The 27,149-nt window shown below is 34.8% G+C and overlaps 2 protein-coding genes across 3 annotated transcripts; both read right to left on the reverse strand.

Moving 5' to 3' along the window:
- Positions 1 to 160: 160 nt before the first annotated feature.
- Positions 161 to 15,710, reverse strand: LOC105332369 (uncharacterized). Of its 2 annotated transcripts, XM_011434941.4 has the most exons (21): positions 15,587 to 15,710; positions 15,371 to 15,427; positions 15,253 to 15,279; positions 14,753 to 14,782; positions 14,628 to 14,654; positions 13,848 to 13,978; positions 12,120 to 12,185; positions 7,880 to 7,928; positions 7,678 to 7,791; positions 7,108 to 7,140; positions 6,961 to 6,987; positions 6,707 to 6,736; positions 5,810 to 5,836; positions 5,548 to 5,678; positions 4,048 to 4,113; positions 3,917 to 3,965; positions 3,020 to 3,820; positions 2,535 to 2,675; positions 2,401 to 2,439; positions 1,799 to 1,958; positions 161 to 640 (listed from the first exon to the last, which is right to left on the reverse strand). In XM_011434941.4, exons 1-21 carry the CDS (start codon positions 15,618 to 15,620, stop codon positions 460 to 462), a joined length of 2,220 nt encoding a protein of 739 aa, XP_011433243.3. In that variant the 5' UTR covers positions 15,621 to 15,710; the 3' UTR covers positions 161 to 459. The 2 variants fall into 2 exon arrangements, with proteins under 2 accessions (XP_011433243.3, XP_034303694.2); XM_034447803.2 differs by lacking the exon at positions 1,799 to 1,958 and having other exon boundaries at positions 525 to 640.
- A 1,617-nt stretch (positions 15,711 to 17,327) lies between these two features.
- Positions 17,328 to 25,670, reverse strand: LOC105332368 (nuclear receptor subfamily 2 group E member 1). The gene is made up of 7 exons (XM_011434939.4): positions 25,425 to 25,670; positions 21,804 to 22,046; positions 19,478 to 19,604; positions 18,623 to 18,978; positions 18,193 to 18,534; positions 17,870 to 18,040; positions 17,328 to 17,725 (listed from the first exon to the last, which is right to left on the reverse strand). Exons 1-7 carry the CDS (start codon positions 25,456 to 25,458, stop codon positions 17,487 to 17,489), a joined length of 1,512 nt encoding a protein of 503 aa, XP_011433241.2. The 5' UTR covers positions 25,459 to 25,670; the 3' UTR covers positions 17,328 to 17,486.
- Between the last annotated feature and the right edge of the window lie 1,479 nt (positions 25,671 to 27,149).

A 27,149-nucleotide genomic window follows, 5' to 3' on the forward strand; every position in this document is an offset into this window, starting at 1 on the left:
AGTTGACTGTGGCTCATAAAGCCTAGCGTGTCAATTCTAGTGACAAACTCAAGTTTCGAAGTAATAAAAAAATAATATCCTAACATCCAATTCCTTGCTTATCAGCTCGTTGGTTGAAAATACAAGTGAATCGATCACCCTGGCAACAATTTATTTTGCAGTATATTCGCTAATATGAATAAGTTCTGCATGTATGAAGTTGGTTGAAAGCTCTACGAATTTTCGGTTAATGACTACACTTAAAAACAGTTGAGAGAAGTAGTAGTACTTATAGGTAAATGACATTAATAGCTTTAAAGTATTCATGTTGACTTGATAGGGATCGATACACATTGTAAGAAAATAACCCGAAGAGGCATATAATTCGTAGATGATGTATAGATAACACTGATACACAATATACACTGATGTATTAAATTGGCCATGGTGTGAGGTAGACTGTAGCATAGAGAGGTTAGGTTAGGTTTTGGTGTAGAAGGTACTGTGGTCGGGGACCAGCCTCGTGTTGCACCCGTCCCCCCTGCAGCAAAAGTGACAGCTGAACTCCCCACTGGTCAGTACCTGACCGAAGCGCGTGCAGTGGTCCTGGTCTGACGTCTGGGCTAGCCAGTCCGTCTCACACGTCTGTCTGTTCACACACCTGTAGAACACATAACAAATTTGTAGGAAACGATGCCATTTCTGTAGATACACAATATGGACGCACTTGATGAAGAAAAAATAAGGCGGGTTAATGACACATCTTAAGAAACAGAGCACGCCTAGAGAAAGAAGGTATTAAAGAAAGAAAATGCAGCAAGAGTTGAGAAAGGAGGTATAGCTGTAGAAACACAAGAAGAGTTGAGAAACGAGGTATGACCCTAGGAACCACAAGAAGAGTTGAGAAGGGAGGTACATGTATGGCTGTAGGAAACAAAAGAAGAGTTGAGAAAAGAGGGTTATAAAAAGGAGGAAGGACTGTATGGGAAACACAAGAAGAGTTGAGAGAGGAGATATTGCTGTAGGAAACACAAAAAGATTTGAGAAAGGAGGTATGGCTGTGGTTGGAAACTTAAGAAGAGTTGAGAAAGGAGGTATGACACTAGGGACTACAAAAAGAGTTGAGAAAGGAGGTATGGCTGTATGGGAAACAAAAGGAGAGTTAAAGAAAGGAGGTATGGCTGTATGGAAAACTTAAGAAGAGTTTAGAAAGGAGGTATGACACAAGGAACCACAAGAAGAGTTGAAAAAGGAGGTTTTGCTGTTGGAAACACAAAGAAGTTGAGAAACGAGGTATGACTGTATGGGAAACACGAGAAGAGTTGAGAAAGGGGGTATGGCTGTATGTTAAACACAAGAAGAGTTGAGAAAGGAGGTATGGCTGTAAGAAACACAAGAAGAGTTGAGGAACGAGGTATTGCTGTATGGGATATACAAGAGTTAAGAGAGGAGAGTTGAAAAAGGAGGTATTGCTGTAGGATATAAAACAAAAGTTAAGAAAGGATATCTGATTCTAGGAAACAAAACACGTATGTAGGAATAAAATACACAGATACATACATGTATATATACTATAGTAGGGGAAAATACACAGATACATATATGTATATATACTATAGTAGGGGAATTACACAGATACATACATGTATATATACTATAGTAGGGGAAAATACACAGATACATATATGTATATATATACTATAGTAGGGGAAATTGGTTCTTTACCCCAAACCAAACATTTACATACTCATGACAAAAAACTGAAAATAATACTATATTATGTTTGTACTATATACTGTTTGTACGAAACATCTAAAACCTTTTGTATATGTGATCATTTCCTGATGTGTCATGGTGTATATCGGTCATGCAGAAGTCCAGACCCGCGGGACAGGGGGTCGAGGGTGCGGTGTACACCTGCAGGGTGGAACAAGGGCTGGAGGAGGCCAGGTCCCCACACTGGTGACAGTTCCGGGGAGCTGTCACAAAATGTCAGTACATGTAGTTAGTTTGGATGAATAATTGGGGTGGCAATTTCGGTGTGTTTTTTTTCAAAACTTTTTGAGAGGTGGCGAAAACATTTTCCGAATTCCAAGTGATTAGAAGAGATTCAATGTAAAGAAGTTTGTAACACTAGAGTTGGAAAACCTTGAATCGCTGTTAAACATCAAATAAAAATACAATTTGTAATGATCATTGAGCTCTTTGCAAATATTACTTTGAAAGACGTTACTAAATATTTTAGCGTTTGCTAGGATTCATTGGATAGGATCACATACTGCATTAAAAGTAAAACATTTCACCAGTGAATTGCAATTAAATTTTTGAAACCAAAAAGCAAAGAAAATCGAATCGAACGATTTACTCATGACGAAAGAGAAAGAGAATATAATAACATAACTGAACAAATGATCTTCTAACCTGCCGTAGTTTGGGGTTTCACGGAAAACGACTGACAGTCTGTAACGAGAAATACATACATTTTGTAATCTTCAAATTTCGTTTGGACGATTTCAACTGACAAAGCGTCTCCATGATATTATGTTAGAACCTACATTCCTGACACCTGTTGCAGAAAAGTGCGCAACTGTCGAAGAAGTCCCTGCTATCGCCGTCTATAGGCTTGTTGCACGCTCCAGTGTTGGCGTGATACACGGCACAGAACCCCTCACTACGACACTGGTGCTGGGGGCTGTCTGAAACAACGACAGAAGTGGTGCCATTAAGTTAAGTGGTAGCAAGGTGTTATTCATGTACCTTTCAAATTACGTAAGAGTTCCACATTTATAAGAAACATGCCCAATTTGCACCAGAAAACAAAGTAAGCTTTTCTACATACATGTAATTTGCTTTGGGGAAAATTCTAACATTGCTTTTTGTTCAATCTTGCATCTATTTCTAGAGTTGGATCAACGCAATTTATAAACTAAAGCTATCGACCAAAGCATAGATCTTCACTTACTACTCCGGTATTTTGATTTGATCTCATGGACATTTGCTCTAAATACTCTTTATAAGAAGGACTTGTGAAGGTACATACTAGAGCAAATTGTAGAGCTAGATGCTGTTGTGGTCACTGATGGTTTAGTCGATGTCATCGGTTTTGATGTCGTCGTCATCGGTTTTGATGTTGTCGTCATTGGTTTTGATGTTGTCGTCTTTGAGGATGTTGAAGACTTTGTCGTTGAATTGGTAGGCGCACTAGTCGTTGTAGATGTAATAGGTGATGAAGTGGTTGTCGGGGGTGGTGTGGTTGATGGTTTAACAGTGGTTGATGTAGTGGTTGATGGTGAGGTTGTAGTAGAAGTATTAGTTGTTGGGGATGATGTAGTTGTGGATGGTATAGTGGTAGATGCGGTTGATGGATTTGAAGTAGTTGATGGAGAGGTAGTGGTAGAAGTAGTAGGTGTCGGGGATGTAGTATATGTCGATGGTATAGTGGTAGAGGTGGTTAATGGATTCAAAGTAATTGGTGGTGAAGTTGTGGGGGAAGATTTAGTTATTGAAGTGGTTGTCGAGGATGGTTTAGTTGTAGAAGTGGTTGTCGAGGATGGTGTGGTGGTTGAAGTGGTTGTCGGGGATGTTGTGCTGGTTGAAGTGGTTGTCGGGGATGGTGTGATGGTTGAAGTGGTTGTCGGGGATGGTGTGGTGGTTGAAGTGGTTGTCGGGGATGTTGTAGTGGTTGAAGTGGTTGTCGGGGATGGTGTGGTGGTTGAAGTGGTTGTCGGGGATGGTGTGGTGGTTGAAGTAGTTGTCGTGGATGGTGTGGTGGTTGAAGTGGGTGTGGTTTTTATTGTGGTAGTTGTAATAAGTGACAAGATATTTCCAATCAAATCCATTTCTGTTAGGATACAGATGTTAACAAACGTTAACAATACATTTTGTTTGAAAAGAACTTTAAAAATCGTACTCATTGAAATCTTATTGATAAATCTACCTGTTTGGGTTCTGTTGTTGCAGAAGTCTGTGGAACAGGTGAGTTGATGCTGTAACAAAATATTATAGAACTATAGCCTAAGTTGCGCATTGAGTAATCCCCCTTTCCCCCTAACATTTTTTCAATTTTACCTGATTTGTATGTCCAGCTACACAACCCCTTTTATAAGCATCTCTGTGACCCTCATTAAAACACATCTAAAAAAAAGTATCAATTTTACTCAATATTTTATCAAATAAGTTCAAGAGCATTGCAAAAGAAGTAAAGGGGAATAACAAGAGCTCCCTTTGACTTCCAACATACAAATAGATCTCTCTAATCTCTTCTTGTCACACTGAACAAATTGGCTGTTACTTTGAAAAACGCTGAAGGATGGCGCAAACTGACGCAGTACTACAGCTTGCAGAGTTGTAATAATTTCCCTAAATGGAAGAATTGGACATTGCATGCAACGTACTGATCGACAGAAATAAGTACTTACATATTTAAACTTACGGATTAACTAAGAGAGATACGTACGTTCATACAGGTATGTTTTTTCTGTATTACTCGATGCTGTCCAATAACTTTATATTTATTAAGATAAGGGATGTTCTCTTCCGCTCTAAGTAAAATAATAAAAATGCAACCTTCTGTTGCAAATTAACATTATATGAATTAGTGCCTGTTTGGGACGGTTAGAAAATGACTCTCCCAAGAAAACAATTGTCAACCGACGCAAAGCGGAGGTCGACAATGGTTTCGAGGGGTGTCAATTTCAACCGTTACCCTCCCAATTTAAGCAGCCGCTATTTATTTTATTATACTGAATGACTTAATTTTAAAGAAAACTTTACTGCTTTTATTTTTATTATTTATTGGCATTATTTCAAACCGACTTCTTTAAGAATGACGTGAATTCCAAGGCGAACCGTACGCGCATAATTTACACGCATGTAATAATTCGCAGTGTTCCCCCTTTCCAAGTGTGTTGCTAACGACGCTGAGGATAATAGAACGGATTATAAACTGCGTCTAAACCAACCAGATATCAGTATTCAACATGAAAGCATAATAAATAAAGTTAATAACCGTTCAGGTTTAATGAGATAATGCGACATACTGCTATTGTAACCTACTGGTCCATGTTTACATACAATTTTCCTTACTATCCTGGTATACAAATGACATTAACATCTTACATTTATTTACCGCTCCAGGTTTACAGATAATATATGTTACATACTTTCCGGTTCTTAGATAATTTCATGTTACCTACCGCTCCAAGTTTACCGTTATTGTAACATGCTAACTACTTTAAGGTTTACAGATAATACACTTAATTAATCCACTACTCTAGTTAACAGATTAGGTTACCTACCTCGAGGTACAAGATAATAAATATTACCTACCTTCAGGTTTACAGATAATACAATTTGCACACCGCTCCAGGTTTACAATTAATCCACAGCTCCAGGTTTACAGTTAACCCAGAACTCCAGGTTAACAGTTAAGGTTACATACCTTCAGGTTTACAGATAATGCATGTTACCTACCGCTCCACGTTTACAGATAATACACTTTACCCTCCGCTCCAGGTTTACAGTAAAGGTTACCTACCTCTATGTTTACAGATAATACATGTTACCTACCGCTCCAGGTTTACAGATAGCGATGACGTGTGACTCCTGATTGAAGTATTCATTATGATGACTAACGTCGTACACAGAGTAGAAACAAGCCACGAGAGATGTGGTCCGTAAAATGTCCAGGTACGGCGCAACTATTATAGAATCAGCCCGATAAATAAATTTATACGAAATACATGTACATGTGTACTTTGATATATATTTTTCAAATGGCTCAACAAAACTTATATTCTGAACAAATATGTTTAGTTTAATTTCAACTTACGAATATGTGGTTCGATGTGCTGCAAATCTACAGAGATAATATAAATTATTCTTAAAGTACACGTTGCCATGGTATCGTATTGTGAATAATATACATGTATAATTCATTCATGAATACATTATACGGTGAGTAATCCCCTATCTGGCTTGCTTTAAACAAGGAATTTATATTTATACCACGTCTGTTGTCACATTAATGATATTTTTCTCTTTCAACAATTGTTCTCTTTTTTATAAAAACCAATAAGCATTAGAACAATCAATACTGTATGATTATTGATATACATTTACAGCTACCGAGTATGATTCCCTCTATTTCTTACGGAAACTTATTATTAATTCATAGCTCTATAGAACAGTTGTAGAAACTGAAGCTCTATAGAACAGCTGTAGAAACTGACAGGACTGAAATCTACACGCCCCTATTATTGATTGGTCGAAACCTACAGCGACCTAAGGAAAATTACGAACTGCACGAAATAATCATGATGATGTCAGACTCAGATTCCGATAGGAGACGTTTTGGCTGTTTCTTTAAGTTTAGTACTAACAATAATTTGGTTATTTTCTTTTAATACTTTTTAGGATCAATTTGTGAATTTGTTGAAAGAAAGCTGTCAATATAAACAATAAAATGCTTTTTCTGCAATGTCGTCACCTTCATATCCCGCATGAATCACCAAAAAAATCATTTAATTGTTTAAAAAATGCTTTCTTTGATGATTCATGCAAGTTATGAAGGTAGCGATCATTGCAGAAAAGATTAACATAACCCGCGTTTTTTTTTTTTGTGGCAAAGTCGACACCTTCATATCCAGCATAAATCACCAAAGAAAGGATTTTATAAATAGAACAAAATAATTTGGTTGATTAATTATACAATACAAACTGTACTCACTTAACCGACAGGCTGCCTTTATCTCGGCGTCTGAGAGGAAAAAATATACAGACATTTTTATGAATATTCTAAAACAATTGTGACATTGTTTAATCATCATCTTAGCACAACATCAGTTTCGAGTAAATGTGGCAAGAACAAAAATGAGGAATGAATTACTTAACATGAAAGTCCTTGGACTACATTGTTCAATTAAAGTATTTTCTTGTTTTTTGTACAAATTGGGATCAGATGAAAATAAAATGTATACGTACTGCTCTGCGAGAAATCTAACACTGACGCTGAAAAATAGCAAAATCAATTTTTATTTCAACAACTTTTATAACATTAGTACATGTATAAGTAATTTAAACATTTTATATTCCATTATTTCATGGTACTGAAATATACTTAAAGTATACCTTTTCTGAAGATGTCTTCGCAGGTCATTGAATCTAATTAACAAATTAGATACAAATTTCAATGAGAGTATTCAAATCTTCTTGTATATAGAATATGAAAAGTTTGATTGTTTGTTCATAGAACAGCCACAATGTTGGACTGAACATGATGCATAAACTACATATAGGGAAGGATATGAAGAATGGAGTCTTTTATTCTTATTCAAGAATAAAAATTTCGCCAAATACGGTCACATATGAAGTGCTACGTGTATGTAATTAGGTCTGCATGCTTAACCTTAACTATGTTTCATCTTAATCTAGTAATACCTTGTATGAAATTTAAAAGAAACGATTTTTTACCTTTTCAAAAGAGAGGTTTTTTGGATTTGTGTGTGTGTGGAAGGTTTTTTATTACTTTTTTGTTATGCTTTTCTTTTTTTACTTTGTGAATAACTAATCATCATTGCACGACTTAAGAAAATATCAAACAATATAATCAGAACTTCATTAGCTCGTGGGTTTAGGTAAATTTTGATTCCCATTAGAGTTAAATTCCCCATTTTTAAAGCAAGAGTTTTTGGTGTTTACCTGTGTAAAGTTGACGCACTGGTGTGGTTGCCATGGGAACTGTGCTAGTTGTCGACCCAGATGATGACGTGGTCTTCGTTAAAGTTGAGAGTATGTTATTTACCAAATCCAACTCTGTTTGAAAACACGTGAGATAGAACAAATTGTTAATGAACTCAGTTTGGACAGCAATGGTATAGAGCTTTGTCTGATGACTCCCTACCTGTTTGGGTTCGATTGTTACAGAAGTCTCCAGTACATGCTGCTTGGAGCTAAAACAAACCAATGTACTACTGAATATCTGTCAGATACAAACCAATGTACTACTGAATATCTGTCAGAAATAAACCAATGAACTACTGAATATCTGTCAGAAATACACCAATGTACTACTGAATATCTGTCAGAAATACACCAATGTACTACTGAATATCTGTCAGAAATAAACCAATGCACTACTCAATATCTGTCATAAATACACCAATGTACTACTGAATATCTGTCAGAAATACACCAATGTACTACTGAATATCTGTCAGATATTAACCAATGTACTAATGAATATCTGTCAGAGATAAACCAATGTTTTACGGAATATCTGTCAGAGATAAACCAATGTTTTACGGAATATCTGTCAGAGATAAACCAATGTACTACTGAATATCTGTCAGAAACAAACCAATGTACTACTGAATATCTGTCAGATATACACCAATGTACTACTGAATATCTGTCAGAGATAAACCAATGTTTTACTGAATATCTGTCAGAAACAAACCAATGTACTACTGAATATCTGTCAGAAACAAACCAATGTACTACTGAATATCTGTCAGAAATACACCAATGTACTACTGAATATCTGTCAGAAACAAACCAATGTACTACTGAATATCTGTCAGAAATACACCAATGTACTACTGTCTATCTGTCAGAAATACACCAATGTACTACTGAATATCTGTCAGAAATACACCAATGTACTACTCAATATCTGTCAGAAATACACCAATGTACTACTGAATATCTGTCAGAAATACACCAATGTTTTACGGAATATCTGTCAGAGATAAACCAATGTTTTACTGAATATCTGTCAGAAACAAACCAATGTACTACTGAATATCTGTCAGATATAAACCAATGTACTACTGAATAACTGTCAGAAACAAACCAATGTACTACTGAATATCTGTCAGAAATACACCAATGTACTACTGAATATCTGTCAGAAATACACCAATGTACTACTGAATATCTGTCAGATATTAACCAATGTACTAATGAATATCTGTCAGAGATAAACCAATGTTTTACGGAATATCTGTCAGAGATAAACCAATGTTTTACGGAATATCTGTCAGAGATAAACCAATGTTTTACGGAATATCTGTCAGAAATACACCAATGTTTTACGGAATATCTGTCAGAGATAAACCAATGTACTACTGAATATCTGTCAGAAACAAACCAATGTACTACTGAATATCTGTCAGATATACACCAATGTACTACTGAATATCTGTCAGAGATAAACCAATGTTTTACTGAATATCTGTCAGAAACAAACCAATGTACTACTGAATATCTGTCAGAAACAAACCAATGTACTACTGAATATCTGTCAGAAATACACCAATGTACTACTGAATATCTGTCAGAAACAAACCAATGTACTACTGAATATCTGTCAGAAATACACCAATGTACTACTGTCTATCTGTCAGAAATACACCAATGTACTACTGAATATCTGTCAGAAATACACCAATGTACTACTCAATATCTGTCAGAAATACACCAATGTACTACTGAATATCTGTCAGAAATACACCAATGTTTTACGGAATATCTGTCAGAGATAAACCAATGTTTTACTGAATATCTGTCAGAAACAAACCAATGTAGTACTCAATATCTGTCAGAAATACACCAATGTACTACCGAATATCTGTCAGATATAAACCAATGTACTACTGAATATCTGTCAGAAATACACCAATGTACTACTGAATATCTGTCAGATAAACACCAATGTACTACTGAATATCTGTCAGAAATACACCAATGTAGTATTGAATATCTGTCAGAAATACACCAATGTAGTATTGAATATCTGTCAGAGATAAACCAATGAACTACTAAATATCTGTCAGAAATAAACCAATGTACAACTGAATATCTGTCAGAAATACACCAATGTACTACTGTATATCTGTCAGAAATACACCAATGTACTACTGAATATCTGTCAGAGATAAACCAATGTACTACTCAATATCTGTCAGAGATAAACCAATGTTTTACGGAATATCTGTCAGAAACAAACCAATGTACTACTGAATATCTGTCAGTGATAAACCAATGTACTACTGTATATCTGTCAGAAACAAACCAATGAACTACTAAATATCTGTCAGAAACAAACCAATGAACTACTAAATATCTGTCAGAAATAAACCAATGAACTACTAAATATCTGTCATAAATAAACCAATGTACTTCTGAATATCTGTCAGAAATACACCAATGTACTACTGAATATCTGTCAGATATAAACCAATGTACTACTCAATATCTGTCAGAGATAAACCAATGTTTTACGGAATATCTGTCAGAAACAAACCAATGAACTACTAAATATCTGTCAGAAACAAACCAATGAACTACTAAATATCTGTCATAAATAAACCAATGTACTACTGAATATCTGTCAGAAATAAACCAATGAACTACTAAATATCTGTCATAAATAAACCAATGTACTACTGTCTATCTGTCAGAAATAAACCAATGTACTACCGAATATCTGTCAGATATAAACCAATGTACTACTGAATATCTGTCAGTGATAAACCAATGTACTACTCAATATCTGTCAGAGATAAACCAATGTTTTACGGAATATCTGTCAGAAACAAACCAATGTACTACTGAATATCTGTCAGTGATAAACCAATGTACTACTCAATATCTGTCAGAGATAAACCAATGTTTTACGGAATATCTGTCAGAAACAAACCAATGTACTACTGAATATCTGTCAGTGATAAACCAATGTACTAATGAATATCTGTCAGATATAAACCAATGTACTACTGAATATCTGTCAGAGATAAACCAATGTACTACTGTATATCTGTCAGAAATACACCAATGTACTACTGTATATCTGTCAGAAATACACCAATGTACTACTGAATATCTGTCAGACACAAACCAATGTTTTACTGAATATCTGTCAGAAATACACCAATGTACTACTGTATATCTGTCAGAGATAAACCAATGTACTACTGAATATCTGTCAGAAATAAACCAATGTACTACTGTATATCTGTCAGAAATACACCAATGTACTACTGTATATCTGTCAGAAATACACCAATGTACTACTGTATATCTGTCAGAAATACACCAATGTACTACTGTATATCTGTCAGAAATACACCAATGTACTACTGTATATCTGTCAGAAATACACCAATGTACTACTGTATATCTGTCAGAAATACACCAATGTACTACTGAATATCTGTCAGAAATACACCAATGTACTACTGTATATCTGTCAGAAATACACCAATGTACTACTGTATATCTGTCAGAAATACACCAATGTACTACTCAATATCTGTCAGAAATACACCAATGTACTACTGAATATCTGTCAGAAATACACCAATGTACTACTGAATATCTGTCAGAAATACACCAATGTACTACTGAATATCTGTCAGAAATACACCAATGTAGTATTGAATATCTGTCAGAAATACACCAATGTACTACTCAATATCTGTCAGAAATACACCAATGTACTACTGAATATCTGTCAGAAATACACCAATGTACTACTGAATATCTGTCAGAAATACACCAATGTACTACTGTATATCTGTCAGAAATACACCAATGTACTACTGTATATCTGTCAGAAATACACCAATGTACTACTCAATATCTGTCAGAAATACACCAATGTACTACTGAATATCTGTCAGAAATACACCAATGTACTACTCAATATCTGTCAGAAATACACCAATGTACTACTGAATATCTGTCAGAAATACACCAATGTACTACTGAATATCTGTCAGAAATACACCAATGTACTACTGAATATCTGTCAGATTATATCTCCATTGGTTGTTTTTTCTCTCTGCAGGTTCTAGGGTGCACTTCCTGTCTCTCTGCATATTTTTCTTAGCCATATTTTTAAAAATGGTAAGTATAACTGTGTCTGTCTGTCTGTCTGTCTGTCTGTCTCTCTCTCTCTCTCTCTCTCTCTCTCTCTCTCTCTCCCTTCGTCTTACATTACTTTTCCTCTCGACAGTTATACTTGTCCTCTTTTACAACCTCTCCTAGTTGTCCTATTTTAGCGTATCCATTGCTTTATCTATTGCACTCAATTCGAACTATTCACGTAAACATGTATGTTTTCATGTAATGTTATTTACCTGGTTGGTGGGTCCATCAACGCATCCTCTCTCATACGCCTCGTTATGAAGTCTGTTAAGGCACATCTAAACAAAAGTTATCGTCATAATTCATGAACTTGGTACCGGTATTATTCGCGTGCGAGAAGGTTTAACGACGTTCGCGAGAAATTCATGTTCGCAAATATTTATTGACACCAACATGCCTTATAATATCGCTTGTATTTGTTGTAAATTATCACAATGACTTTTGTCGCAAAAACTAGTTGTAATGCTGTAAACCATTTATTCACTGTTTTTAATTGTGAAGTAAAGTCTTCGCATATTTAAGTTGATTAACAGTGTAAATGATGATGCCCATCCATAATGGCACCGACAACTTCAGATGTCACCTACCGATCAAGGTTTACAACGAGTATAATACTATTAACTTCTGCGAAAGGTTTAATATTACCTGCCGCTTCATGTTTGTACACATGTATAATAATTTTAGCCAACGATTCATGTTTACAGAAGCAATTTTATCTTACTTTGTTGGTGGATACTCCAGGTTTACACTTACTTTTACCCGGTGTTCCAGATTTACAGTGATCATAACCTACGACTTCAAGTTTACATAAACTCGAATGATATCCACCGTTCTAGGTTTATTGATCATTTATCCTTTTCTTCCATGTTTACAGTTAACGTTACAAACCATTCTGATTAGATGAATTACTTTAATTTACTCATCAAAGTTAAGTTATTGTATTTTTTCGAGGTTTACATATAATACATATTACCTTCCACTCCAGGTTTACAATTAGAGCTTACGAATAATACATGTTACCTTTCTTAAGTTTAACAGATGATAAATATAATCTACCTTTCTTAAGTTTAACAGATGATAAATATTATCTACCGCTCCGATAAAGTTTACATTTATTGTTACATGTTATCTTCTTCAATGTTTTCAAATTATTGATGTAACCTACAGCTCAAGATTTACAGTTACAGATACCTACCGCTCAAGGTTTACTATTACGGTTTACGAATAATACATGTGTCTACTGGTCCAGGTTTACATAAAATGCAAAATACCTACCTTTAGTTAAACAGATAATAAATGTTACCTACCGCTCCAATAAAGTTTACATTTATTGTTACATGTTACCTACTTCAAGGTTTACAAATAATTGATGTTACCTACCGCTCCAGGTTTACAGCTTCAGTTACCTACCGCTCCAGGTTTAAAGATAATACATTTTACATACCGCTCCAGGTTTGCAGTTAACCCAACGCTCCAGGTTTACAGTTAACCCATCGCTCCAGATTACAGTTACATTTACTTACTGCTCTATGTTTACAGATAACACAAGTAACCTACCGCTCAAAGTTTACAGGTAAGGTTACTTACCTTAATGTTTACAGATAAAACATGTTACCTACCGCTCAAGGTTTACAGTTTAGGTTATCTACCTCAAGTCTTACAGATGTATGTTATACATGTTACCTACCGCTCCAGGTTTGCATTAAGTTTACCTACCTCCATGTTTACAGATAATACATGTAACTTACCACTCCAAGTTTGCATTAAGTTTACCTACCTCCATGTTTACAGATAATACATGTAACCTACCGCTCCAGGTTTGCATTAAGTTAACTTACCTCCAGGTTTTGCGATTATACATGTTACCGACCGCTCCAGGTTTACAGTTAAGGTTACCTACCTCCATGTTAACAGATAATACGTTATATTTTTGTACCTACCGCTCCAGGTTTACAGATAGCGATGACGTGTGACTCCTGATTGAAGTATTCATTATGATGACTAACGTCGTACACAGAGTAGAAACAAGCCACGAGAGATGTGGTCCGTAAAATGTCCAGGTACGGCGCAACTGTCAGATTCAGCAATGATATATTATATATACTAGTTCTATTATGTAGTAATTACGCCGAAATTTAATAATACATGTGATTTATTTTGTTGATTTAATAGCAAGTATATTTTAATTCCTTTGTTTTCTTTATGAAACTTTATCGTCAAAGAAAATTCTTGGTGAAGTATGTTTGTTTTAAAGGAACATGGTGACGCACAAACCCATGATACAGCAAATATCGAATTTTTACAAGATTTCCACATATTTTATCTCATATGAGAAGATGAACTTTTGAAAAATTACGGTGTTCCAAAGTAAATGAATCAAATTAAAAATAGAAAAATAGAATTACGCATGGGGCCAACACAAAAATATTGAGTTTTCCTTCCCAAACAACTCGGTTTGTTTACATGTACAATTTCCGGATGGGTTTTAACGGCCAGAAAATTGATAGGTGATGACTTATGATGCGTGAAACCTTCCGTATGATGACATTTTGAGTAGCTCTTTTTATTTCCGTTGTCATAATCAAAAAGTAAAACATCTATTTTGAGTCACCGTGCCACTTTAAAGATTTTATATGAAAAATAACACACTTTGTTTTGCAGAATATGTAAAAAGCCGAAGAGAAAAAAATCAGAAGAAATAAGTTAGTTTTACTACTTACGAACGTGCGGCTCTATGTGTTTCAAATCTAAAGAAAAATTATTCTTTGTTTTGAGTTGCTGATTGATGAATGAATTGTCGTAGCAAATATAATAGAATACGCAATACTCAACCCTTTTTACTTACTTATTCGGCATTTCACGTTTATTTCAGCTCCTGCAAATATAGAAGATTTCGCCTAATTGTAAAGACATTGGTCTGAACATTGGGAAATCATTAATATTCATTGAGGGCAATTACATGTATCTTATTATCATTTATTATATTTCACAGGCTCTTAATTTCCATAAAATCGTATTTCTTAGGTTTCAGGGTTTACAAAAAGCGATGATTTAAAGTTCTAAACAAATACTGTATACTGGATTATTTTCGCCCCGTGTAATTTTCGCCCTTTTACACTTGCAAGCAGTTTCGCCCCGTATTGAGTTCGCCTAGACACATTTGTGTTTAAAGAGAAATAATGCCCATTCTTAAATTTGCTCGCTGACAATGAGGACGAAAGGGGCGGAAATAAAACTAGGGCGAATATTTCCCTGTATACAGTATTTCTCCGACCTTGACACAATTAACAAAACAAATTGAAAACTTCTTTTAAATATCGTTACAAAAGAATATATCGTACTCACCACTTTGCGAAAAATCGAGTGTTGTGGCTGAAAATCAACGGAGGAAAAATAAAAATTCGAAGATAAACTTTTCCAGGAAATTGTTTTGTTTTAATCAGATAACTCTGCGGTACTTTACCTTTACTGAAGATTTCATCGCACGTGTAGGCTTCTAAGACCGGGAGAATGCACAGAACTTCAACATAGAATTGTACCGAAAAATAGAGAAGTAGATATAGATTACAGATCTCTATATATCTGTAACAGACATAAACCACTCATCTGAGATAAAATTCCAGATTATAAACGTAAAGTAAGAGAAAAATCATTTTAATATAAAAGTGTTAAGTCTCACCTATAGCCGACAGCAATGCACCACCAGATGTCATTGTAAAGTTAACAAGATGTAGAACAGTTTAGTCTTAGTTCTTATCTCCGAGGAATATAATAGAACCGAATGTGTAACATTAATCCCCAAAGGTATTACTAAACATTTACATACTATTTCTCGTGTTTCAAACGTGTAGTTGACAGAATATGATTTCATATTTATATAAACGCTATATCGTGATGGGGAGGGGTGCCTGTGCCCCTCCCTGGAGAATTAGACATCTCTGCATTTGTTGAGCAAGCAAAACACGCAATATACAATGGAAGGTCTGCTGTTTTGCGGGACATGTTCATGTAAATAATTATCATTATAATTATCATGGAACATTTCGCCTTTGCGTAATAATATGATCAAAAGAAAAAAGGGCTTTTCAGAAAATAGATATGGACTGAACATTTCCTTTTATATACTAGTATTAAGAGAACAGTGACCGGGAAAACCTCCAATAATTAAGGTACCTTACTGCACCCAGACTTCGATTCGGTTGTATATCGTCGTAGCTCAGTGGCTAAAGTATTGGGCTTCTGAACCGTAGATCATGAGTTCGCAACCGTCTGGAGCTTTTGTTCATGTTTACTGAATTAAATTTTCGAAAATGTAATTTTTCATCCAAAATTGCACATTTTTTTGTCTATTTGACTTAAATACTTCTTATTCATTATGATCTCTATCATAATCCAGAAATTTTCTGCTGATTTGAGAAAATATTTAAAGGTTTAGTGAGCCACCTTAAGGCCAATGAGGCGTAGCACGTATTCATTTCTCTACCTCTGAGTCTCAAGTGGTTAATGATGTTATACAAAGAGAAAGCCTCTGTTGTTTTGTTGTCAAAATACCAAGTGCCTCGAAAAGAATTTTGAAGAAATAATAAAATTTTGCATTAAGAGATATATGTGACCCTGATCTGTTATTTCAAGGAAAATTTTAAGGTCGTGACACAATGTAAAGAGGATTCTCTTAGAATCTATGCCTGTAAAGGCGTAGGTAAAGTAGTACATATCTCTGTTTATGTTGTCACAAGTCACACCTTGATCTATATAGTACATTTATTCGCTATCAGGAATTAGAAAACTCGGCCAAGAGTTCCAAGATATTTGTCATATAAAACCAAGGTCAATCAAAAAGTATCAAAGCACTTTTCTAATTCTGATTGCAATGGTACTTTTTTCCTCTGTTCGATCGATCGAAAAGAAAATGCTCCTAACAACTATCCAATGTAAATTTTCATCAGTCCCCTTGAGAGGTCTAATATTCGAATTCATTTCTAACCAAAAGTGTGCAGAGAGATCAATCTTTTTTATCCCATGAAGCTTCGGGTATATAAAGATAACAGTTTATATGCAGTAGGATGTACCGTTTTGACCTAATTGTGTATATGTACTATTTATAAGATAAGTAAACCTACATATCAGACTATACAATGCTAGTTAAATTTGATGATTTATCTGCAACTCTAACGTTATATTTGGTTTTTGTTGACGTTTCATTGAAACTTTGAAAAACTATGAATATCATTTTTATGATAAGAAACCCTTTTCCTTTCCACCAAATATCTTCCACTACGATGGCCCAACTATATTAATCCATTAAAATGACCCTTGATTCTCTGTCTTATCTCTCTCTCTCTCTCCTTTTCCCCCTTCATTCTCATAACTGTCTGTCTGTCTGTCTGTCTGTCTCTCTCTCTCACATAATGACGACGATAGTGAATTAACATTTATTAATCGCCATAGTCAGAACAAATCTCACAGAAGCCAAAACATGAAAAAACACCCGCTTTTCTAAAGCGTAGACAAAAATAACACGAATAAATACTACAAGTAACCATGGTAACAAGTACATAACGAAAATAAGAACGAATGATTTAACTTGACTTAAACATGTCACACAAGATTCTTTCGATTGGAATGTTGCCAATTGTTCTCCGGAAGAAAATGTCCTCAACGGCGCGAGAACTCACGTTGCGCAGTGCCGGAAGTTGCAGTAGTAGTCTTCCAAATCGCGTTTTCAGAAGTTTCTGGTTGCCGACATAATCATACAGCATTATCTGCGCCTGGTCCTGCAATGCCTCCACTTGTAACGAGTCACGCAGTCCCTTCACATCTAAAACAAGTTAAAGGTTATATTAAAACACTGACAGGATTCAAATAAAAATTGTTACTTTTAAATCATACAGGTACAAGAAAACCTTGAACAAACAATATCATTCAATGAAATTCGCATTCTCGTGTAAAGGACGGAACAAACCTGGTTTAAAGAGGAGTAGAGCCTTAAGGCATGCGTATTCCGTAGAGTCCAGACGGATGCCGTTCAGGCGGTAGATGATATCCTGAAGCTGCCTCAGCTGTAGTGACATCAATGTGGTCTTCTCCATTTTAGGTCCGTCCAGCGTGTATCCATTAGCACTTAGTAAGAAACCTGAAACAGATAGCAGCTGATAAATGGGCCGTCATCTCACAATAAGCATACATAAAAATGATAACAAGTGAGAGTTGTCTCTCTTATTCAAAAATCATTTTTACCTTTCTTGCAAACAATGCATGACTGAAGAGATATGGGAAATAGCTCACCTATATCAATATTCAAGGACCATTGTGCCGCACTCAGTACAAAGAGTTCACACCAGGATTCTTCCAACAGAATAGCTTGGTCTCGGAATGGCAGCTGTAGGAAGGAAGGTATATTTTTCGCCCACTTGACCGACATGAACAGAAGTTTGGCGGCCGTCTCAAACGTACAATCGTTGGAGGGGACGCCATTGTAGAGAGGGGTCTCTGTGGGGTTGTCGGGCGGAGATCGAGGTGGGTTGGTAAATGGCAGGGCTAGTTTATGCGGGGTCAGCTGGCCTTTTTCATCTGCGCTCGTGGTACTGGAACTAACCGGAGAGGATATGTCGGCGCTGGGTTTGCTCTCTAAACAAATAATATATGAAACGTAAGAAAGCTAAGAACATAGGTACAATAGCACAGGAAAAATAAGCAACGAGATAACTAAACACACCTTGTTCTTGCTTCACATCATGCGGACCCGGACTATGGTCTCGCCTAGGAGAGCTGTTGCTCTCGGTAGAGTCCACGGAAGGGGAGGGAGACCTGCTGATACTTTTATCTCCTCCATTCATAGAAGAGTTTGTAGACGATACGCTGCTACTCGCACCATCACTTGAGTCCTGATGCGGGCGGAGACCTATGTCGATATTTCCATTGGTTATGTTAGCGGACAGGAAAAAGTTACGTCTCTGGTCCGGAATAGGGACCGGCAGTGAAGGCATATAGGGAGAGTACCTTGGTACGGCGTACTCTGGGTGATACCCAATGTTTAGTCCATAACTTGGAACCTGGTTGTATGTGTAGCATCTGCAATACATAAAAAAAATACTGCAATGCAGTCTTTACAAACTTGAGAGTTTACATATGGTAAAGTACGATGTCATCCGTCGTAATTTTCTCAAATCATGATCTACTTATGGAATAAATTTAATGTTTGCCTATGTTATACGTGATATACCATAACTTGTTTTGCGGTTTATAAAGCGTAAACTGTCCCACGTTATGTCATACTCTTATAACATTGGTTGAAATTATATTTATTCCTTAAAATTTAATTTTCTACTACTAAAATCAGAAAATAATAACTATTACATATTAAAATGACGTTAATTTGTACAAAATTTAAACGTAACGTTAAGCGGGTTAATACGTTCTGCACGCGCGTCGTATTGTAACGGAGGCAAGTTATGGTATACATATTATAGATGTATATGAATCTGTTCAGCCAATCAAATGAGGTGTTACAACCAAAATTAAGAGATATATAACTAGAGTAATTTCATTTATAATTAAAACAGTGACTTACCTTTGTCGCTCAAATATATCGCCAATATGATGTGGAAAAGGGCTTTGATTTTTCATAGAATCACCAAAATGATCTGGGTTGTCTTTCTTGAATTGGTAACATCGGGGGGCCCGCTCATGTTGAACAGCTACCAGAAAAGAAGAAAAAAATTATTACATTTAAAAGTAGAACACACTGGCCCGATGAGCAAAGATTTCTCTTTTAAATAATTAAAAACAAACAATGCTTAGTACAATCTACTTCTCTCAGTTTAAATTCTTGGTCGTTTCGAAAATTTGACCAAAATTTGAATGTCAGAAGTCAAGGTACAAGTAAGACACAAATTTCAAATTTTTTGTTGTGTAAAAACAGCGCAAGTCATTTTTTTGCAACAAATAAGGTACTTTTAAAAAATGGATACTTAAATACTTTCATGTGCTCATGAATAACTTTATAAAAGAAAAAGCAAAATTTGAATAAAACTTGAATACGTGAAATACTATATCTTACTTGAAACACTAGATATGCACGTTTACCATTCTAGTTATCTAAAAATGCTAAAAAAAGATAAGAGATTTTTCAATTTATTTACAATGTAACAAGATAATGCTACAGATTCTCCCATTTGATAAAAAATGTTTGAACAAAATTTACATTATAACATTTTTTTATATTTTGAAAAATTGACATATAAAACCTATTGCAACAGTCATGTTTTTACATTTTCTTATTATTATTTTTCATGTTTCATAAAAATTATTTTAATTTAGAGAAATGTTTTAGAAAAATACAATTGGGAGGGGGGGGGGGTATTAAATAAGATTGAAAATTATTAATTTCTTTATCTTTCACATTAACTGTAAATATTCTGTACGATTTAAATATTCCCATCTAGCATATAGTTGGTTTTATATAAATCACTTTTTTTTTTAGATTTCTATGTGACTAGTTATCTTGCTTTTGTGTTTTAACAAAATACAAAGCTCTGACAAAACGGCTTGCAAAACGTGTCTTTTTCATTCAAAATTATTGGAAACTTTCTAACGTAGATGCGAATGTCCAATGCAACCGCTGAGGAAGCTTCTTTTTACTTGACAATAAGGCATTTAAAATATGGAGGCCACAGGTTGGAAGATATCACATTACCCTTTATTTGCAAATTGGCTCTATTTAACACCAGTAGCCGGCGCTCATTAAATATTTTCCTAAATACTTCATTCAGTAATCTGTATACAGAACTTCTCCAAGAGTCGCGTGCGCTCGCGAGATCTCGTTTGCGCAGTGAGAGCGGACAGGTGAGGCAAGGATGGTTTTGTCAACAGGGTGTCACCGCAGTGAAGGGGCTTTGTCGTCAATCGGCGTATGGTTTAATTAACCAATCTACAGCCAACTCGGCATTGTAATATGTTTATTGTACAACAACAGGGGACAGGGGAACAAAAGAATTCTCGATTACAAGCTTTTACATTTTGACAAACAAAACACCGATACTTGATCTCCACACGCCCCTCCACACTTACCGCTTCAAATTATTCGGGTATTGCTGTCTCTTCACTTTACACCAGGTCCGTCAGATTGTTTAGGGATGATCATTTTCTCTTTTCAGCATAGTTTTATGAACCGTGTGCTTTGTTTACTAGTATTTTGATTTCTAAAGATTTATTCTCCCGATTTCTATTTATCAATTTTTTTCTATTTCTACATGTAAATGATTTTATACTGAAAATAAGTTCCTGTTGACACCGAGTCTAAAATAATATTAAATCGACGACAAAGGATTGATCGGGAAATAATGCAATCAGCATCTTCCATAATTGAACATATTTGCTCAAATTTTGGTGCAGACCCACTTGAAGCAATACATATGAGTTTGGTTTGGAAATCCTGCGGCAGACACGATTCTCTTCATCATTACACATAGCTTATGTTGACCCAAACACTAGAACCAGTACTTGTTATGGATCAGCGCATTTTTCCGGGGATATCCGATCCCGACTGATTGATCACTCCGGAGAAAGGTACACTCGAGATGACGGATCGGAGAACTTTCTGAGAAAGCACAGGTGAAGTCAACACGATTACCTGGAGTTTGGTTATCAAATACTCCAGGGGAAACGAGAAGAAAACGCTACATCCAGAAGCCAAACCTCAAGCACTGTTTCAGTAATCAATCAAAGAACTGACAAAAATCTCTTGTGACCATATGTGTACCTTTAAGCTTAGCAATAGTTTGACACCTTTTATAGAAACTTATTCGAATCTTAAGATAATTGATAAAATATATTCAATAATCAAACGTTAAAAAATTAATTAAATGTATATGCGTATTTCGTAAATATCTCCTTACCATCTCTGTTCATCTTCATTTCCAGACATTTCCGGAACCTGCAGGCCTGGCATTGGTTTCTTCTTGCAACATCTACCACACAGTTTCCGTTTTCCTTGCAGACGTACTCCAGACTACGACGGATGCTCCGCTTGAAGAATCCCCGACAGCCGTCGCAGCTCTGCACGCCATAATGTTTCCCAGAAGCCTTGTCTCCGCAGACAAGACACAAGATTTCCGGTTTTCTGTCTTGTTGTCCAGAATCTTTAAAAACACAATACATGTATATGGTAAAACTAATTATGTTGCTGATTGTAATTTAAATATTTGAGCTTATCAGTTAAAAAGGCATTACATTGATCTGGTTTCATATTGATAAAACTATATATACAGTTTTGAGCAAAATGGAGAAAAAAAGACAGATCGAGGGGATGTTTATTAAATAAATATAAAAATTATTATAAATCACAATCGCCCAAACAAAAATTTCTACAGAGGTCCCTCTGGTTTGATACTATTCCGATATCATATTTACATCGCCTTATGAGTACTTGAGCTTTATCCCTTACATTCTTTTTAGAAATGTAACCGTGTTCATGTAGATAGTGACAGAGCCAATTCTTGATCTTATGTGTGTAGTTCAATGTAAATGCGGATGGATATACCTTGAACATTCAAATTTACTATTTAGTAATGCCCACTCGATATAGTTACGCGATTTATTAAAATGACTTTCAAATCATTTATCAACATTATTAAATGATTGCTTATTTTTTTACTTCAAGCGTGTTTTTCGTGCTTGATCAAAATTTTAGATTCAACTCGAGCACGGGCAGCACTGAATGACGTCAGACCTCCAAATATTTTAAACACATGTACCATCAATCGGCAAAACCCCGCCGATTCCGTATACATGTATATGGAAGAATTTGATATTCTTTGTAGGCAAAGAATCTATCACAAATTGCATTTACATTTATTTATCCAGTTTTTGCACTCATATAAATGTAAACAGGAAAACAATTTTTTGGTGTTTATCCCGAGATATTAAGGTAGCGATTTTTGCAAAATAATGAACATATCCCTTTAGTTATTTATTTTTTTCTTTTAACTTTTATTCATATTTCTAATTATTCGTTATTGTTTTTTGCAATGCTGGCCACTTTCATACCAGAATGAAACACCAGAGAAAGCATTTTTGAAAAATATAAATTCTAATTGTTTTCTTTCTCTAGTATCAAAAGAGGATTCTCTGTATATCTTCCGAAGTTTAATTTTAAGTACATATAAACATATTGGGAAAAAACATCAAATTTACTTTAGTATATTCTGGCCAAAATATGATGTTGTACAAATAATCTACTGAAAAACAGTACTGTTTTATCGAATTTCGAACTTTATTTGTGGTTTATTACATGAATATTATATTTTTTTTTACACCAGAGAGAAATAACTTTTGACAATAAGGAAGAGAAAGGTAATGGAGAGAGAGAAAGTAAATTATGAAAAATGTTTGCAGATTATTTTACGGTAGCGACGTGTTATAAAGTTTGAATATTTCCATAATTTACAATAGTAGGCACACCTCCTTCGATTGATAGACAATTGCAAGTTTTTTTTTAAACAGTTTTTATAATATTTTTTTCAAACCTTACTACCTCAAAAGTTGGGTACTTCAAGTATCCTGGTTTTTTTAAACTCAAGGTGTCACTCCAGTCATTTGAATCTCAAACATACACGTGTAACAATTTAGAAAATACTTTTCCAAGAAAAAAATTCTTCTGTAATTACTGGTATTGCAGGAAAACAATTTTTCAGTTGAATTAAACATCTAATGTGTGTTTCATGCCAAGGCTATAATAGACTTTGTGACATATTTATAATATTTTCAATGTAAATTTTGAATAAATTTAAATCAATTTCCTCAGAAATTTATAATTCATAATTACAAGCATTAAAAACAACCATGAATGTAATTATTTCTTACATAAGATTTAAAAAAAAACCAAACACAAGCATTTAATGAGTTCATTCAAATAGTCAAATATTTTTCGTACATTCGGAATAAACTTATAATAATTACAAAGGTAGTCAGAAATGCTTATTCATCTGCCAATTATTTACAATTCATAATAGAGTACTTTGCCGTCAATGTAGGGGATAATGATAGTAAAAACGTGCCCCCTATGACGTCGGGGGTCATATGTAAATTAGTCAGGGTCCCTGCTGGGTTTGAACTCGTCTTTTGACTTTTGTTTCTCAAAGCAACAGGGGGTGGTGCGGTGTTAATGTTTAAGATTTACTCGAGAGTCTATTTTGAAAAACAAAAATTAATCTTTTTTTCTACAGAAAAGTTATTTCTTTAAACTATTGCTTGTTGCAAATATTAAAAAAATATATTTTATTCATACATTTTGAATCGCACAAATATCTCACCGGAAAAAGAGATTATGATAAAAGCCCGTTATATGACCGATGTTCGTGAAAATTACACTGGAAAAAAAATATCCTATTTATTCATATTGTATGTGTATAAATTTTTGATGCATTTGGATTCATCGCTGCGTGTGCCGCCGCAGGAGCTGCCGCGAATATGTAATGTTTTACAGAGAGTTCGGTAATATCAGGTAATCTGATTCTTGACCAAATTATAACCGTCTCTACAACTGCAAATTAGTTTTATTCTACATGCAGAAGACAATGTAGTTCTATGACTACCGTCATGCCAGTATCGGTTACTCAATATTACCACACCGAGGTCCTTGTCCCCACGAGTTCGCCTCAACGAGGGCCGCCCTTAGAAATTATTACGTCACAGTCTTAAAAATCTTGCATACTATTATATCAAGATTTCATATGTTTAATCTCCATTCTTTAAAATTAGTATATACGATTAACAATCTTTTGGAAATATTTAAGGGTTTTAAAAAATATATCCCATACAGATACTAGTATCTGTTTTAGCAGTAAACATAAAAACATTTCCGCGTTTATTCAAAATCAGCATGTAGAGGTACTATCCACTCCTTTAATAGAATCATCAAATTTTTCAACCTCTATCGTTCAATAAACAAAAGAATTGGCCCCTAAATCGCTACTACTTAATTTATGTAAACTTATATTAAATTCTTGAAATAGAAACATTTACACAAGTGACTCGAAAAAATTGTAACTTGATACATTTTCGGCAAAAAAAGTCAGTTATTAGTAAACAAATTTAACTTTATTAAATAAACCATGCCAACTTCCTATACAATGCATTGCACCCTGTCAAGTTTTAACAACAGATTCCATACGCTTTTTAAAGAAATAAAGTTCGGTTGAACTATCGTAAAAAAATAAAAGTGCTTATTGTAATATGATTATAAAATAGAAATATTTTGACAAGTCAAGTCAGTTGCTCGGTGTGTGAATGCATCTTTCAAATATATGACTTATTTGCGCATTACATGAAATCGCTTTATCTTTGAAGTTAAAGAAAACGTTTCGAACACCGCAATGTAGAAATAGCCCGAGGCCATCCCATTGACAATGGCCATCAATAGCCTGATTCGCACGAGGATATGTAAAAAAGAGTACAAAAACTCTTGCCAAACTTTCTCAAATGTTAAAAAAGAGATTAAATATCATAAAAAGACGTACCTCTAATAATTTCAGGGGAAAGGACCGAATTCATTCTTGTAGACACCCTGGAAGTAATTTGTAATATCGGCTGGTTCGCTAGTGGAATGTCGTAATACACAACGAACTGCGCTGATTTCGTCTCACCCCTAACCTACCGATGATCGCGTCAATCCCGTGCAAGTTGAGCGCTGAATGACATCTCAATCCGACTTCTGATTGGCTGAGTCCATTCGCTGTCACCTCATCGCCGATTCCTCGGTGTGTGATATTTTAATAACTGCTAGCGTAACGGTCCATTGTGTTTTTAATTAGCTATTATTGAGTTTGGTGTTTTAACTATTTAATAGGAATACTATAGGGGCTTTACTTTTTCGGGTGGCGTTGTCTAAGATTATCGCAGTATTGTGTGACATTGCGGTCGTGAATGGCCTGTCCCGTTGTCCGGGGGAGAGGATGAGGACTTTGGAGAGGGATTAATACGAAGATTAATGTAGATATCAACTGATCAGAAAATGGGGGATTTATTTTTGGTGTTACCTGGGTTGTTTTGGACACAGGTGAAAGCGGGTCCTGACCCCCCGATGGATCTGTTGACATTGCTGGATAAATTCTAAATCTATAACAACCAAGTCCCAAACACAAGATTCTGGATCAGTTTTTATGATTGTATAAACAACATAGGCTATTCTAGCAGAGTTGTGAAATTATGACATATAGCGTATCATATTTTTATTTTCTAAAACACATAAGTAAAGATATGATAATTTTGTTAAAATTGTTTGAATATGCTACCGATTTTGACAGGCAAATAGGGATTTTAAATGATGAAGTGTTATATCAATATACCTAAAATGTACTGACTTTATATACTTTCTTTGTCATTTTTTATATTTTTGACAATTTATAACACAAGGCGGAAATCTCGTACGTTTTTCAGCTGTGTGTAACATTATGCCCATACCTCTCATTTTCCCGACTTGCCCGATACATTATATAGTAGAGGAATATTTTACAATTGTTGACCTGCGTGTATCAATACACAACTAGAAATATTGATATAAATATGTAGATGAATGAATAAATAAACATAAATAAATCAAAAGATAAATTAAAGGAATGGGTCATGGACATTTTTAAAGGAGTTTAATCACATGTCAAATTCAATGGAAGAGAATTACATCAAAAATAGATGTGGATATGATAACAAACAAGATATGGAAAAGATACATAATTTTCATTAGTAGCAAAGGAGTTTATGCTCGAGAATATTAAGTTGACTACTCGCAAGTTTCGCGGAATGTAGGGACCATGAGTGTGTTTTAAAAAAAAGCTCAATGAATCAAATTGAAGTAAATGATTTTACGAGAATATTTATTAAGTTAAAGTTGAAATAATTTTTGGAAAAAAAACGTGTTGGGATTTATTAAACATATGTAATTATTTGTATTCAGAATTGCCAAAACCTTCAAAAACTGCTTCAAATTTAATTGACATTAAGACATCAAAATATGAATATGTAATTGAGCAACAAAATGCTAATGAAATCGGATGTTCAGTATTTTTTTTATGGAGTGTGTATCATACCATCTTTTAAAGAACATATTTTGATAAAATAAGTAAACGTCTTTCAAAAAAATGGTACCAAGACCCACTCTATGGTCAAAAACAAGTTTTCTTCATTCAGTTTGCAAGATGATCATCAAATGGACAAGACCGAATTATGTTTGCGCAATACTAAATTGA

Source organism: Magallana gigas, chromosome 2, assembly GCF_963853765.1.
Source record: "Magallana gigas chromosome 2, xbMagGiga1.1, whole genome shotgun sequence".
Classification (NCBI taxonomy): Eukaryota; Metazoa; Mollusca; class Bivalvia; order Ostreida; family Ostreidae; genus Magallana; species Magallana gigas.